The sequence below is a fragment of the Sorex fumeus genome, unplaced genomic scaffold, assembly GCF_029834395.1.
Source record: "Sorex fumeus unplaced genomic scaffold, SorFum_2.1 ptg000175l, whole genome shotgun sequence".
Taxonomy (NCBI): domain Eukaryota; kingdom Metazoa; phylum Chordata; class Mammalia; order Eulipotyphla; family Soricidae; genus Sorex; species Sorex fumeus.
The window spans coordinates 220,312-233,684 of record NW_026606232.1 but is presented as its reverse complement, the minus strand read 5'-3'; the positions used below and the strand labels follow the sequence as shown (position 1 = coordinate 233,684).

Genomic DNA, 13,373 nt, shown 5'->3' with positions numbered 1-13,373 from the left:
TGATTTTTTTTCTGGAAGCTTGTGTCTGTTATCTCTCCCAGATCCCCAGCCAGTGCCCCATAAATCTGGGCAGAATTCATCCCTGCCCCATTTCAAATATATAGGGAACAACTTTTTAAAAATATCAACACAAAGGAAAGCAGAAAGTTAAAGACCTTTTCATCAGGGCTGTTCTGTTTGACAAACGGCGTTTAGAATTTTTCCAGCCAGAAAAGTATCCTCAGAATAGTTCCTGTCTCCAGAAATTCTGCTGGAGACACGAAAGAGGACTCGGGAAGACAAATGAGCCGTCCTCGCTCCCGTGTGGAAGGACGCAACTTGGGATAGGCAAAGTCCAAAAACCGTATCCTAAAAGCTCCTTCAGTTCCCGAGGACATGTCTCATGAGGACGCGTGTATCTGGTCCTGCACTGCCCTTCACTGCATGGGCCTGGCCTTGCAGGGCTGTGTTCTAAGTACCAGCATTTGATCGCATGTGTCCTGCACAAAAATGAGAACGTGAGGTAATGGACCCTGGAGGGTCCCCTAGACTGCCCTGTGTTCTGAAGAGAGAGCATCTCTTTCAAACACATGGAGTTATAGTCCCACACTGTGGCTTCCCACAGGAGGCGTGTGAGTTTCCCTGGGGGTGTTGGAAAGCATTTGACTTTCTTTTTCTTTCAATTTGTTTTATTTTTATAAAGTTGTTCACCATGACTTATTAAATTCAGTATTCCAACTCCACCACCCATGACACCTTCCCACCACCATTATTTCAAATGTTCCCAACCACCACCACCCAAGCCTGCCCCCATAGCGAACCCTAAATAATTTATTCTGTATCGCTGTTCATGAATCATTTGTTAAAAAAAAAAATCAAAAAAGACTTCCTTAGAAGAAAGTGTGTAAAGATTGTTGCGTTTCACCCTGGAGCTATTACGCCCTTGTGTAAGAGACTACTGACGTGTCATTCCAGGTTAAGCCTGTATGTTCCTGTTTTCTTAATCGAGATCGGTTGCATCCCATCCAGTGTGGTGTGCTACTCCTGGCCTCTCCGCGGTGTTGAGTGCATTTTGATTTTTCTATTCCAGAAGTTTGTCCACCTTTCTCTGAGTTCTTTGATAGCTACGCTCACTTGGCATCCAAATCCCTCCATCAGGCAGGGGGCGGGGGGCGGGGGTTGTCGAGGTGGAGGCAGGGCCGCACTGCTCCAAGCTGCCTTTTGTTTTGATTCTTTGGACACGAGAATAAATAATTTCTGACAGCTGAAATTTAAAATGTTTCTGTTAGTTGAAGAGTCAAGAGATAATCCTCCTAATTCCCGGTGAACTAACTCATCGGAAGACCGTCCCCCCCCCCCCCCACCCCCGTGCTCTTCTGACGGAATAAAGGGCGGGAGATTCCTGGGGGGTGTCCGCTGCTGGCCTGGCGCAAAAGCGCTATCTCTGGCCACCCAGCAGACACGCAGCTTCTTCCAGATGTTTTCCAGATGCTGGTTGCTGGGGGCGGAGGAAGGGGGGACTGCGCTGGTCTGGCTCAGGGGCTGACACTGCCAATTACCAAATGAGTTGTCGTTAGACTTTCTCTTCCCGGTAGAGAAAATGAGCGTCTGGGTTCCGAGAGAAGGAAGGCAGACTCCCAGCGTGGCTCCCCACAAAGGCCCCAGCTGCGGGACAGTTGAAACCACTGGGCGCTGCGGTCACACAGGTCACCGGGAAAGGCCTTGTCCTGCAGGCCTACTTGAACAGTGACGACTGTATTCTTTGGAGTGATTCGGAGTGTATCTTAGGAAAGTAGAAACTACTTGTACCTTAAAGCACTGCATCTTCGACGGGGAGTGGGGCGGAGGGGAGAGAGAGGCAGACAGACAGACAGAGAAACAGCGAAAGAGAGAGAAAGGGAGAGAGAGAGAGAGAGAGGAGAGGGGGGAGGGGAGAGGAAGAGAGAGAGGCAAAGAAAGGAGAGAGGGAGAGAGTGAGGGAGAGAGAGACAGAGGGAAAGAAAGAGGGTGTGTGTGTGTGTGTGTGTGTGTGTGTGTGTGTGTGTATGTGTGTGTGTGTGTGTGTGTTCAGGGCTAAGGCTCTTGCCTTGCATGTGGCTGACTGGCTTGGAAACCCGTCATTGCTTATTGACCCCATAGGGACCCCTGAGCACTGCAGGATGCCTATGCCTGTAGGGAGTCAGGGAATGGGACCAGGTTAACTGTGTAAACACAAAAAGACAGCAGCGGTCTATCTCTCCCGCTGCCCGTGTTTGGTAGTCTCACACCGGTTCCCCCACCCCGGGGAGGTCGATGGCGATGGGCAGGCGAAGGAAGGAACGAGGGCCAGGCTGGTTGGTCTTAGTTGAAGTTCATTCCATTCCCATCTCCATTCTCCTCTGATTCTCCTCCTGCTTCTTCCTCCCCCCATGCTACTTCATTCTCCAACTCGATCCCCCTTCATCCTCCTTCTCGCTCTGGAATCTGGATCTGGGTCCCCTTTCTCCCCCTTCTGGAGTCTGGATCCTGATCCCCCAGCCCACTCTTACAGTCTAGTTATATCCCCCAGCATGAGGGGTTGGGGTAACAATTACACATAGGTGTGGTCACAATCAATAGGGGTGGAGTTCTTTCCCTCAGTGGGTACTTCTTCTAGGCCAGATACTCTCTCAGCAGGACGACCCACCCTAGAGTGGAATCCCATGGGTGTGTTTCTCCTCTCCTTGTCCAACAAACATATAAACATTCATAATATAAATCATTTTGTATGGACACAGTAAGAAATACATGAAGCTTATAGAATTGCTCTCCTAGGGCCATCTTGATCTCAGACTACAGTGCTCAGGCCAGATAGTCTTTCCTCTCCCTAGCAGGGTCCTAGTCTCGTCGTTACTTTTGGATCATGACAGCACTTGTCCATGATCAAACTCTAACTTATAGTTAAGAATCATGGCACTTTGGCCTGGCCCATCTCGATGCCAGGGTAGCTCACCGCTTGCCCTGGGTCCATTCAGTCCCTCGTCGGGACCCTGCTTTTGGGCCATTACAAACTAAGAGCAACTGAGGCTTAAGTCGAGAAAGCAGACGCCCGGGAGTGAATAATATTCAAAGCCAATTAAATCCTAAATTACAAAGCATAATATTAACTGTCTTCCTGTATCTATACAAAAAGGACATTGCTTTAAAGTAAACTATTCAAAAGATATAAGGAGAGGAAAAAGGCAATATTAATTTACAAGTTCAGTGTCCTAGAAGAATCTGACCTTACAAATAATTAACAGATTCTGATTAGGGGAAAAGCTGAAACTGTTTGGGGAGGAGAGCATAGGGAAGAGTTTACAGATAAACACAACGGAATGGAATGTGTCTCAGGAGCTCTGTAAAAAACCTGAGTTCCTTGTGGCAAGGGAGGAAGGAGAAACCAGTGTCATCCTACAGGCAATACTGGGACATGGTGGAGGGGCAGGAGGTAGAGCGTTTGCCTTGCACACGGCCGACCTGGCTGACCCAGGTTCGATTCTTCCGCCCCCTCGGAGAGCGCGGCAAGCTACCGAGAGTATCTCGCCCGTATGGCAAAGCCTGGCAAGCTCCCCGTGGTGTATTTGATAAGCCAAACACAGTAACAAGTCTCACAATGGAGACGTTACTGGGCCTGCTCGAGCAAATCGATGAACAACGGGAGTGACAATGACAGTGACAGTAACGAGCCCTGCCATTATCCATATTGTAGATCAGTATTGTAAATTTGCTTTCCCAAAAGGCAAACAAAGAGAGACGCACAACACAGCTACAAACATTCTACAAATGCTACAAGAGCCGCCAGGGTCTTCTTCATTGATGTCCGGTTAAACCCTCTTTGGATTTTCTTTGCAAGTATGGCAGAAAACGGCTAGTTTCATACTAATTTTTCTGGATTCAACAGTTAAAGCAGGGGTGACTCCAAAAACTTGAAGGGCTAGTGTCGTAAAGAGGTCCGCTCTCATACTTGGCTTCTTTTATTTATTTATTTATTTATTTATTTTGCTATTCTTAGGTTGTTTATTTCTTTTTGTTGTTGTTGACCCAAGTTTCCATTTATTTTTTTAAAATTTTTTTTCTTAAATTTTTATTAGTGAAACACCATGAGGTACAGTTGTAGACTTACAAATTTTTGTGCTTGGGTTTCAGTTATACAATGATCGAATACAAAATACTTGGCTTCTTTAACATAGAGAAACCCACAATAAAAGAGATTTTAAGCATTTAGCGGAGGAGCTAAAGCATGGTTAAGTCTTCGCTGAAATCCCCTTCCCATGAGAAAGAAAAGTGTGTCTGTGTGTTTTGCTTGGTGGGATTTGGGAGACGCCGATTCTTGGTGTCTCCTTGGGCAGACTCTCCATGGTGCTTGTCTTTGTATTTTATGTATTTGTCTATTTCTTTTCATTTTTTTTTAAATTTTACACACTGTGATTTGCAACATGGTTGATGGCAGGGTTCATGCAGAAAATATTCCAACCATAGCCCGGCCCCAGAGTATCAGCCTTGCCCTCCACCAGGCTCAGAGTCACTCCCATTCTATCCCCGACCTTCTTCAGTCATAGGCATGTGTTTCTTTTCTGCCTTTACCGCCAGAGTTTAAGTTTCCCGTGGGTTGGAGAGAGGGTCAAGGGGTAAAGGTGCTTCCTTGCCTGGGTCTGACCCTGCTTCCATCCCTGGAGCCGTGCCAGGAGTCATCCCTGAGCTCAGAGCCACAGGGAAGCTCTGGAGCACAGCCGGGATTGGGGACTTAGGTCTCACCTTGAGGGACTCTAGTTCCTGGCCAGGGACCGGCTCAGTGAAAAGATTTTTCACCATCTCTGCCTGCAGGGGTGTGACATGGTTGTTTCGCAGTGCTCCTTTCACCCCAGAATATTCATCCTCACGATCAAGATCACGATCATCCTGTTGTTTGTCGATTGCCTCGATCAGGCCCCAGTAACGTCTCCTTCATCCTAGCCATGAGATTTTTTTAAAAAGTGTGATATTCAAGGCTCTTTCAGGGTTAGGAGAATGAGACCCATCATTGTTACTGGCATTTGGCATATTGGGTATGCCACGGGGAGTTTGCCAGACTCTGCCATGTGGGCAGGTTACATTCGGTAGCCTGCCAGGTTGTCCAAAGCAAGAATGAGATAATAAGATAATAAGATGGGAAGCTGGGTTTTATAGTCTCTGGGTCTTGGCCGTTGATGGGATTACATGGCGCCAGGGGCCCAGTTGCTGGCTGTCACCCTTGCCTACTGGAAGATGGAGGATCTGGGTGGAGGATGCTCAGCTCCGATCCGAACAGGCTTGGAGATCTCAGCCCCGGAACCCGCATGCCTTTGTTCCTCTGCCGGTACCTTCATGCGTGTGGAGAGTGGTCTCAGCATGGTTGTGACTTCCTCAGTCCTTTCAAATTCCGACTTGTACGGAAGAGTTCTTACTAGGTGAATCCGTTTCCGTTCCCCACGCATCCAGGGAGTTGCATTTTGTCTTTTACCCTCGGAAGATAGGGCAGTTGGTGTCTTCCAAGACCGTCCTTTTGTTTCCGCTGATGCACAGTGGACATCTGGCCTGGCCCGCAGTGAGCAGGACTGCTTTGGGGACCCGCTTCGGTTTGGTGTCAGAGTCTGAGGGTATGAGGTCTCTTCAGGGCATTTCTGACATGGGATTGTTTGGAGAGGGCTGGGTCTGGCTGGGGCACACGCGTGGGGACAACAGATATGCCCCGTGAGCTGGGCTGCTTACCCAGGAGCTGCCCGGGAGACCCTGGCAGAGGGAGGGACAATTGCGTCCCAGCAGCCGATGTTGCCTTTATAAGATTGTGAGTTCGGGTGGGGGGGAGGTTGGGGGATGCCGGTCTGTTGGGTGAAGGGGCCCCAGAATGAGGCAGGGCAGTGAGGGGCATCGTCCTCAGGGGGACAGGTCCGTGCACAGGGACTGGCCTGGAAAAGGATTCTGAAGTTCCTGGTTGGGGAGACCTTTGGGTGGTCAGGGGCAGTCAGAGGCACCACTGGAGACAGACGAAGGCAAGGTGACCTCCTGGAGTCAACCTTTTACTCATATTGTGGCAAGTGTTTCTGTTCCCGAGAGCCCTCAAGACCCCTCTCTGGGGAACGTTTCTTGATTCTGAATATAATCCGGCTCGGGATTCTGAGGGTTTTTGCAGGACTGCTGAGGAGAAAACCAAGCCAGTGTTTCCACATGGTGCCAACTCTGGGGCTCTCTGAGCAGTGGTGAATGGTAGCATGTGGGATGAAAAGGAGCCGCATGGGGTGACCGTTCCCAGACCAGAAGTGGGGGGGAGCGTCAGATCCCACACTCCAAAGGAAAAAAAACACGAAGCTGAAGGATTTAAGTGTGGAGCGAGGGTTAGAAATTTAGGTCTGCCTTCCTTCATTCAGAGAGAATCAGAAATTCATCTCGTCCTTCCCACGTTTCTGGACTCCTCATCCCACTTTTCGTGTTTCTAGAATATTCCTTTCCCCAGCTTCGCCCTAAAGTTGTTTATAAGTTCCACGTCCTCCCCCGCCCCATGCAACTGCCCCTGTGCTGAGCTGGAGGTTCTGACAGACCCTCTCCCTCTGTCACCGTGGAACTGTCACTGAGAGACGGTTCGGGGACATTCGTCTCATTTGGCAAGCCTTGTTGTGGCCGGCAAATGCTTGACCTAAGACAGATTGTGGGGCAGCGGGAAAGAGGTCAGTCAGAGAAGGGGTTCACTGTGTCAGCTGGGTGGGGCGGGCGGGGGTCCTGTGATAACCGTGTCCTCCCCACCCGTAGGTACCCCGAGCCTCCACAGCCCCCTGCTGGACCTTGAAGGTGACATGCGCCCCGGTTCCTCCGTGCTGAGCCACCTGAGCCAGACGGCGTCTCTCAAGAGGGGGAGCAGCTTCCAGTCCGGCCGCGACGACAGTGAGTGTCACACCTCCTCCCCCACCCCCAGCCTTCCAGTGGGACGTGCGGCCACGTGGAACACTCTGGAAACTTCCATGCTCCGTGGGGTGAGCGGCGGCTGAGGAGTACACACTGACCTTTCTTCTGCCCAGACACCTGAGCCGTGAACCCCAGACGCCTACCGGGTGTTAAGTGAACAAACAGAACATGTCCCCCAGGGGCACCCCCAGGGGGCAGTGTTGTCCATGGTGGAGAGGACTTGGATTCAGGGAAAAGATTCAGTTATCATTTTTTTTTGTATTTTTTTTTTTATTGAATCACTGTGAGATTCAGTTACAGACTTACAGACTTTCACAATTAAGTTTCAGTCATACAATGATCGAGCACCTGTCCCTCCACCAGTGCCCATTCTCCACCACCAATGTCTCCAGTGTCCCTCCTGCCACCACCCCCACCACTCCCCACCCCCCACCTCTGTGGCAGGCACCTTCCCTCTTTCTCTGTCCTCTGGGGTGTTACAGTTTGCAATACAGGTTCCAGTATCGCTTTTCAGTCACAATGTTGAGAATCTGGACGAAACAGATGTAGAGCTCTCATTACACGGGTACATACATACATACATGCACATGTATTTATGCATATAGGTGCCAAGTAAAACATAAGCCTAAGAACCATTCTCTGTCCGTGGACAGGAAGTGGCAGGAACACATCTGGGTCCCCTTTCTTTTTTGGGGGGGTCACACCCAGCAATGCTCAGGAGTTACTCCTGGCGGTACTTGGGGGACCCTATGGGATGCTGGGGATTGAACCCAGGTAGGTCGCTTGCAGGGCAAACACCCTCCCCATTGTACTATCAACTCCGGCCCCACGTCTGGGTCCCTGAACCCCAGCGAGTCCCCACACCTCAAGTCATTGCAGAATCCAGCGTAATCTGCCGCCGTGTGACATACTGGCTCTGTCAGCATCCACTTCACAGGGAGCTCAGTCTGTCCGGGTTAATCTGCCAGGAAGGCATTCAGAAGAAGGAGTCTCAGGGGAAGCCTTTCAGAACAGCCTTGGTTTGTTATGCTGTTATTTATCGTTGCCCAAATACGTCCACCAGAAAGCCAGTTCAGCTCGAGTACGGGTTGATTCACGGATTGAACAAGAACTAATCCGCATTTATCTTGTGATTGCAAATAAGCTTTTAAACATAAGGAATTCTATTCACAGACTTAGCATAAATCACTGCACTGGGGGGCTTGTTGTCTAGTTTTTAATAGAGGCTTTGATTCTTTTTTTTTTCTTAATTTTGTTTTCCTGCGGGACGGGGTCGTTATTCATTACACGATTCTACCGGAATGGGTTCCTTTATGGTACCTCGGCTTTTGGCTGCAGGGCTGGAGCGATAGCACAGCGGTAGGGCGTTCGCCTTACAAGTGGCCAACATGGCCGATCCGAGTTCGATTCCTCCGCCCCTCTCGGAGAGCCCGGCAAGCTACCGAGAGTATCTTGCCCACATGGCAGAGCCTGGCAAGCTACCTGTGACGTATTCGAGATGCCAAACACAGTAACAACAAGTCTCATGATGGAGACGTTACTGGGCCCCGCTCGTGGGACCCAGAGTGGCATTTCTGGGGGTGTTGCTCTCACTTCCAATGTAGTTACTGGCTGAGGGCACGGAGGGTGCACATCCTGAAGAGAGAAGAGCGTCCTGAAGGTACATCCGAAAGTCACAGCTTGTTGCCTCCAGGACCTCCTTGCCCAGGGGCTGGACCACCCCGGGCAGCTTCCGACATCTCTAGCTCCATTGCATGCCCGGATGGTGGGGCGTCAGCAGGCTAAAACTCCGCCACCCACGAGGGGCTCTTTGGAGATGGGGGAGGCAGGGGTAGACTCCGCCCTGTGCTCTGCAGTCCAAAGTGCCAACTGAGTATCTTTTTCCACCCCCAACCCTCCCCGCAGCGTGGCGGTACAAGACTCCCCATCGGGTCGCGTTCGTCGAAAAATTGACCAAGCTTGTCTTGAGCCAGCTGCCCAGCTTCTGGAAGCTTTGGATCTCCTACGTGAATGGGAGCCTTTTCAGCGAGGTACGTGGGGGTCCCGGGCCGAGCGCTTTGCAGCTCGCGGGGTGTCTGCCGAGTTGCGATGTTTGAGATGACTCGCTCGCAGCCACGGAGGCCCAGCCCCGGGAGGGGGGGGAGGTTGGCCGTGTGTTCTAAGGTCGGTTGAAAGTGTTAGAAAGGGCCTGACAGGGGTCACAGCTGTGTGACTCAGAGCAAGTCACTCAGTGATTCTGGAGCGCCGTTTTCTCGCCTTGAAAGAGAGAGTGGTCAGCTCGTAGGTATTGTGATACCCACCTCAAAATGCGCTCGCGAGGACTAAAGGGGGTAGCCAGTTAAAGGGGAAAGAAAAATGGAAATGTTTTGGCAAGCATTTTAGACTGAATATGATTTGCCAGACCGGCCGATGATGGATGCGATTCTCGTGCGGCAGGCACATGAGGGCATCTCATGCCACCGGGATAAGATGCTGGTTGCTTGCACCCAGGTTTGAACCAACCCACAGAATTACGGACTGTCCTGGCCGGGAAGGAGGGCAAGTATCTCGGGGCTAGAGTTATAGCACAGTGGGGAGGGTGTTTGCCCTGTACACGACCCAGGTTCGATTCCCAGCGTCCTATATGGTCCCTTGAGCACCGCCAAGAGTGTTTCCTGAGTGCAGAGTCAGGAGTAGCCCCTGAGCATCGCCAGGTATGACCCAAAAAGACAAATTAAAAAAAAAAGTGGGGGTGGGGGGAAGCGCCTGTTGTCTGCACAGAGGGTTTTTAGCATCGCGTTTCTCAACAGCCGCTACGTTACTTGAATCACAGTCATAGACCCGCTCGGACTTGTGTGTACGATGCCCGGAACTCACCACACTCCCTGTGGTCACTCACTGTGGTCACTCCCTGTGGTGACTCCCTGTGGTCACTCACCACACTTCATGTGCCCCAGGAGTGGCCCCAAGTCGTGGGCAGGAGACTCTTTGGTCCCATGCTCCGGCTTCAGGGAGACCTCGCGTGTGGCGGGGAAGACGGCTGTGGTTTGGGGGTCCCCCCAGAGCCGGGGACGGCGGGGTCTTCTCCAAGAGAGGCGCTGTCTGGGTGATTGTATATACACAAGAGGCAGGGACGTGGGCTAGTCTGGGGTTGGCCCCTGGCTTCTCTCTGTCCAACAGTGCTCGCCCTCAGGGGAAGTGGAGGCCCAGGAGGCGTCGGGTTCGGCCAGGGCTCGGCTGGTGAAGGCATACTTGTGTTCCAGACCCAGAGGTGGTCGCTGGAGTGTCAGCACCCACACCCTGTGCAGATTTCTGTTCTTCCCCTGCTTGCTGTCTTCTCTTTATTTATTTATTATTCTTTTCTTTTTTTTTATTAGTGAAACACCATGAGATACAGCTGTTGACATTACAAGTTTTTGTGCTTGAGTTTCAGTTAGACAATGATCGAGTACCCATCCCTCCACCAGTGCCCATTCTCCACTACCACGGATCCCAGTATCCCTCCCACCCCCATCCCCCCATCCCACCCTGCCTCTGTGGCAGGGCATTCCCTTTTGTTCTCTCTCTCTTATTGGGTGTTGTGGTTTGCAAAAGAGGCAATGGGTGGCAATCATGTTTGGTCTCTAGTCTACTTTCAGCATGCATTTCCCATCCTGGGCGGATCTTCCCAACACCCTTTATTTGGTGCTCCCTTCTCTATCTGATCTCTTTATTTTTTTTTTAATTAAAAATATTTTTTTTCTGGTAAGCAACACTTACAAAGCTTTCATGTTTGAGTTACACTCACACAGTGATCAAACACCCATCCCTCCACCAGTGCACATTCCCCACCACCAAAGTCCCCAGTATCCCCCACCCGGTTCGAACCCTCCCCCTACCTCCATGGCAGACAGTTTCCTCCATACTCTCTCTCTCTCCTTTTGAGCATTATGGTTTGCAATACAGACACTGAGAGGCCATCATGTTTGGTCCTTCATCTATTTTCCTGCTGTCTTTTCTTGCCCCTCATAGACTCCTGGGTACTCGCTTCTATGAGTAGTGGGGTCTTCTGGCTCACTTATTGCACGAAACACAAGAACATAATCGTGCATAAAGAAAAAAAAACAAGCGTAAGTGTAGAGCACGTGCCCGGCAGATGTGAAGCCCCGGTGCGATTCCCAGGACACAGCCCCAACCATGGGTGCCTCTGGGTGTCACACTGGTGTCTCTGGGCACTGCAGGGCTGAAGCAACACTGATCTGTCAGCCTGGGTGCCCAGACATGGCAGACAGTAGTCCTGGAACCCCCAAGCTACTACTGGGAGCAGACTATTTATTTATTTTTATTTATTTAATTTTTAGCTTTTTGGGTCACACCCAGCGATGCACAGGGGTTACTCCTGGCTCGTGCACTCAGGAATCACTCCTGGCAATGCTCAGTGGACCATAGGGGATGCTGGGAATCGAACCCGGCTTGGCCGCATGCAAGGCAAACACCCTACCCGCTGTGCTATCACTCCAGCCCCATGGGAGCGGGCCCTTTAAAGGGAAACTGAGTCCCAGCTGATTGAGAGCAAGTCCCGAGTGCCCACAGCCCTGTCCACCGCGAGCTCTCCGGGCGTTTTCTTTGCTGCGTACCCCTGGGCAGAGCTGGAGAGGGGGGTTAGCTCCCGAGCCTTTCCGGTGCCTCCCAAGCTCTCGCCGTGTTCAGGAGTGCATGCCACAGCCTTTCCTGTCTGCTTTTGGGGCTCCTTGGCAGTGCCAAAGCTACTGAAAAGCGAGCTCGTGGAGCAACTCAGATGCCCGCCAGAGAAAGGTGGAGTCTGGCCCGCCTCCACCTTGCAGCCTGGGAGAGAAACTCAGTCTCCCAGCACTACTGCTCGCCTGTTCTCCAGGTCCACCCAGGCATGCAGTTTCATCCCGGCCAGCGGGGGGCACTGTGTGTGCCTGGCCGAGCCACCAACAGGCTGGTTTTTTGGTGCCATCGCAGCCTGGGTGATCTCCTGCCACTTCCTCTTCTGCTGGGGGACCGGGAAGGTCTGAGGCTCCTCCCGTGCCAGGGTTCTGAGCTCACAGGTCTGTCTCCCAGAGCCAGTCTGGCGCTAGGAGCGACTTTCCCGGTCACCTTAGATGCAGTGCCTTAGATGCAGAGCTGAGTTCTTGTGTCCTCTGCCTGAGCCAGCCTGGAGCGTGGAAGGAGTGGATGGAACACAAAGCCCGTCTCTCCACATCCGACAGATGCCCAGGATGGGTGCCGTGGGCTTGGCCTGAATATTTATTCCAGTCATTGAAATCTCTGGGGCCTGGCACGCTCTAGTGAACCAAGTCCAAGGCACCCGGAAACACTGGACGCATGTCCCCCGGAGGGTGGGAAGTAAGGCGAGAAGGAGGAATCAGCTAGGCCCATCGGAAACTGGAAATAGGCCTTTAGGGCATCCGTTCCCTTTGGAGCTGGTGAATCTGGTCTGGGTGGCCCATCACTCCCACGCAGCAGTTCCAGAGAACTGTCCTGGCGTAGTTTCCGCCTGTGGCATCTCTGAACCCATCAGACTGAGCTTTTTTTTTTTTTTTTTTTTGCGGGGAGGGAATGTGTTTTCCTTCCTTCCTGCTTAGACTCTGTTGCGGTGAAGGTATTTAGTTGCATACGAAAAAGACTAATGAGGGGCTGGAGCGATAGTACAGCAGGGAGGGTGTTTGCCTTGCACACAGCCAATGACGGTTCGGTCCCCAGCATCCCGTGTGATCCCCGAGCACTGCTAGGAGTAACTCCTGAGTGCAAGAGCCAAGAGTAACCCCTGTGCATGGCCGGGTGTGACCCAAAAAGAAAAATAATAATAACAATAAAAGAAAAAAACTAACGAGCTCCTTTCGAACTTACAAATCACAGACATGTTATGAATTTTATTTAGGTGCTCTTGAGCTCATGATGCCAGTGGGGTTTGTTTGTTTATTTGTTTGTTTATAAACTTTTTGTAAAAACTTTTATTATTATGAAAGCATCATTCCTTTTCCAGAGTTAGACATGCTTTGAAACACGGAAAGACGTGATTTCCTCTGTTGGGAATTTGGAAAGGTTCCTGGGAGCAGTGGAATAAATGGAAGAATTAGGGAAGGGGCTGAAGGTGGGGTCTGGCCACATGTGGCCCGTGGGTAAGGTCCAAACACTTGGCCACATGAGTGCGGGGAAGATTCTGTGGCCTTGGCACCGGGGGTTTCATCTCAGCGAGAAAGCTCATGATGTTTGAACACAGTGTACCTGAAATTCCTTGTTTTCCTCTTTTCAGAGCTATCTTGTTTTACCAAGAGCTCATCCGTTAGAGATTTAGATGGAGTTTCCAACAGTTTACAAAACAGTTCGTCCATCGAACCAGCAGCGCCTTGTGAAATAACATATGTGAATCAAAACAGTGAAATCTAGCCGTTGGCCTTACCACAGAGTAGTTTTGGTCTGTGTGTGCAGGAAGGACTTCAGGTTTTTGGTTAAGGAGGTAGTTAATGTGAGGGCGAGATCTCACCTTTGAA

The 13,373-nt window shown here is 51.1% G+C and overlaps 1 protein-coding gene across 1 annotated transcript in view; it reads left to right on the top strand.

Moving 5' to 3' along the window:
* EXOC2 (exocyst complex component 2) overlaps nt 1–13,373 on the top strand; it is a 154,403-nt gene that overhangs the window by 64,761 nt on the left and 76,269 nt on the right. Inside the window, exons 11-12 of the mRNA XM_056107765.1 lie at nt 6,752–6,873; nt 8,800–8,924. Of these exons, the coding sequence (XP_055963740.1) occupies nt 6,752–6,873; nt 8,800–8,924 (247 nt within the window). The remainder of the gene's footprint in view (nt 1–6,751; nt 6,874–8,799; nt 8,925–13,373) is intronic.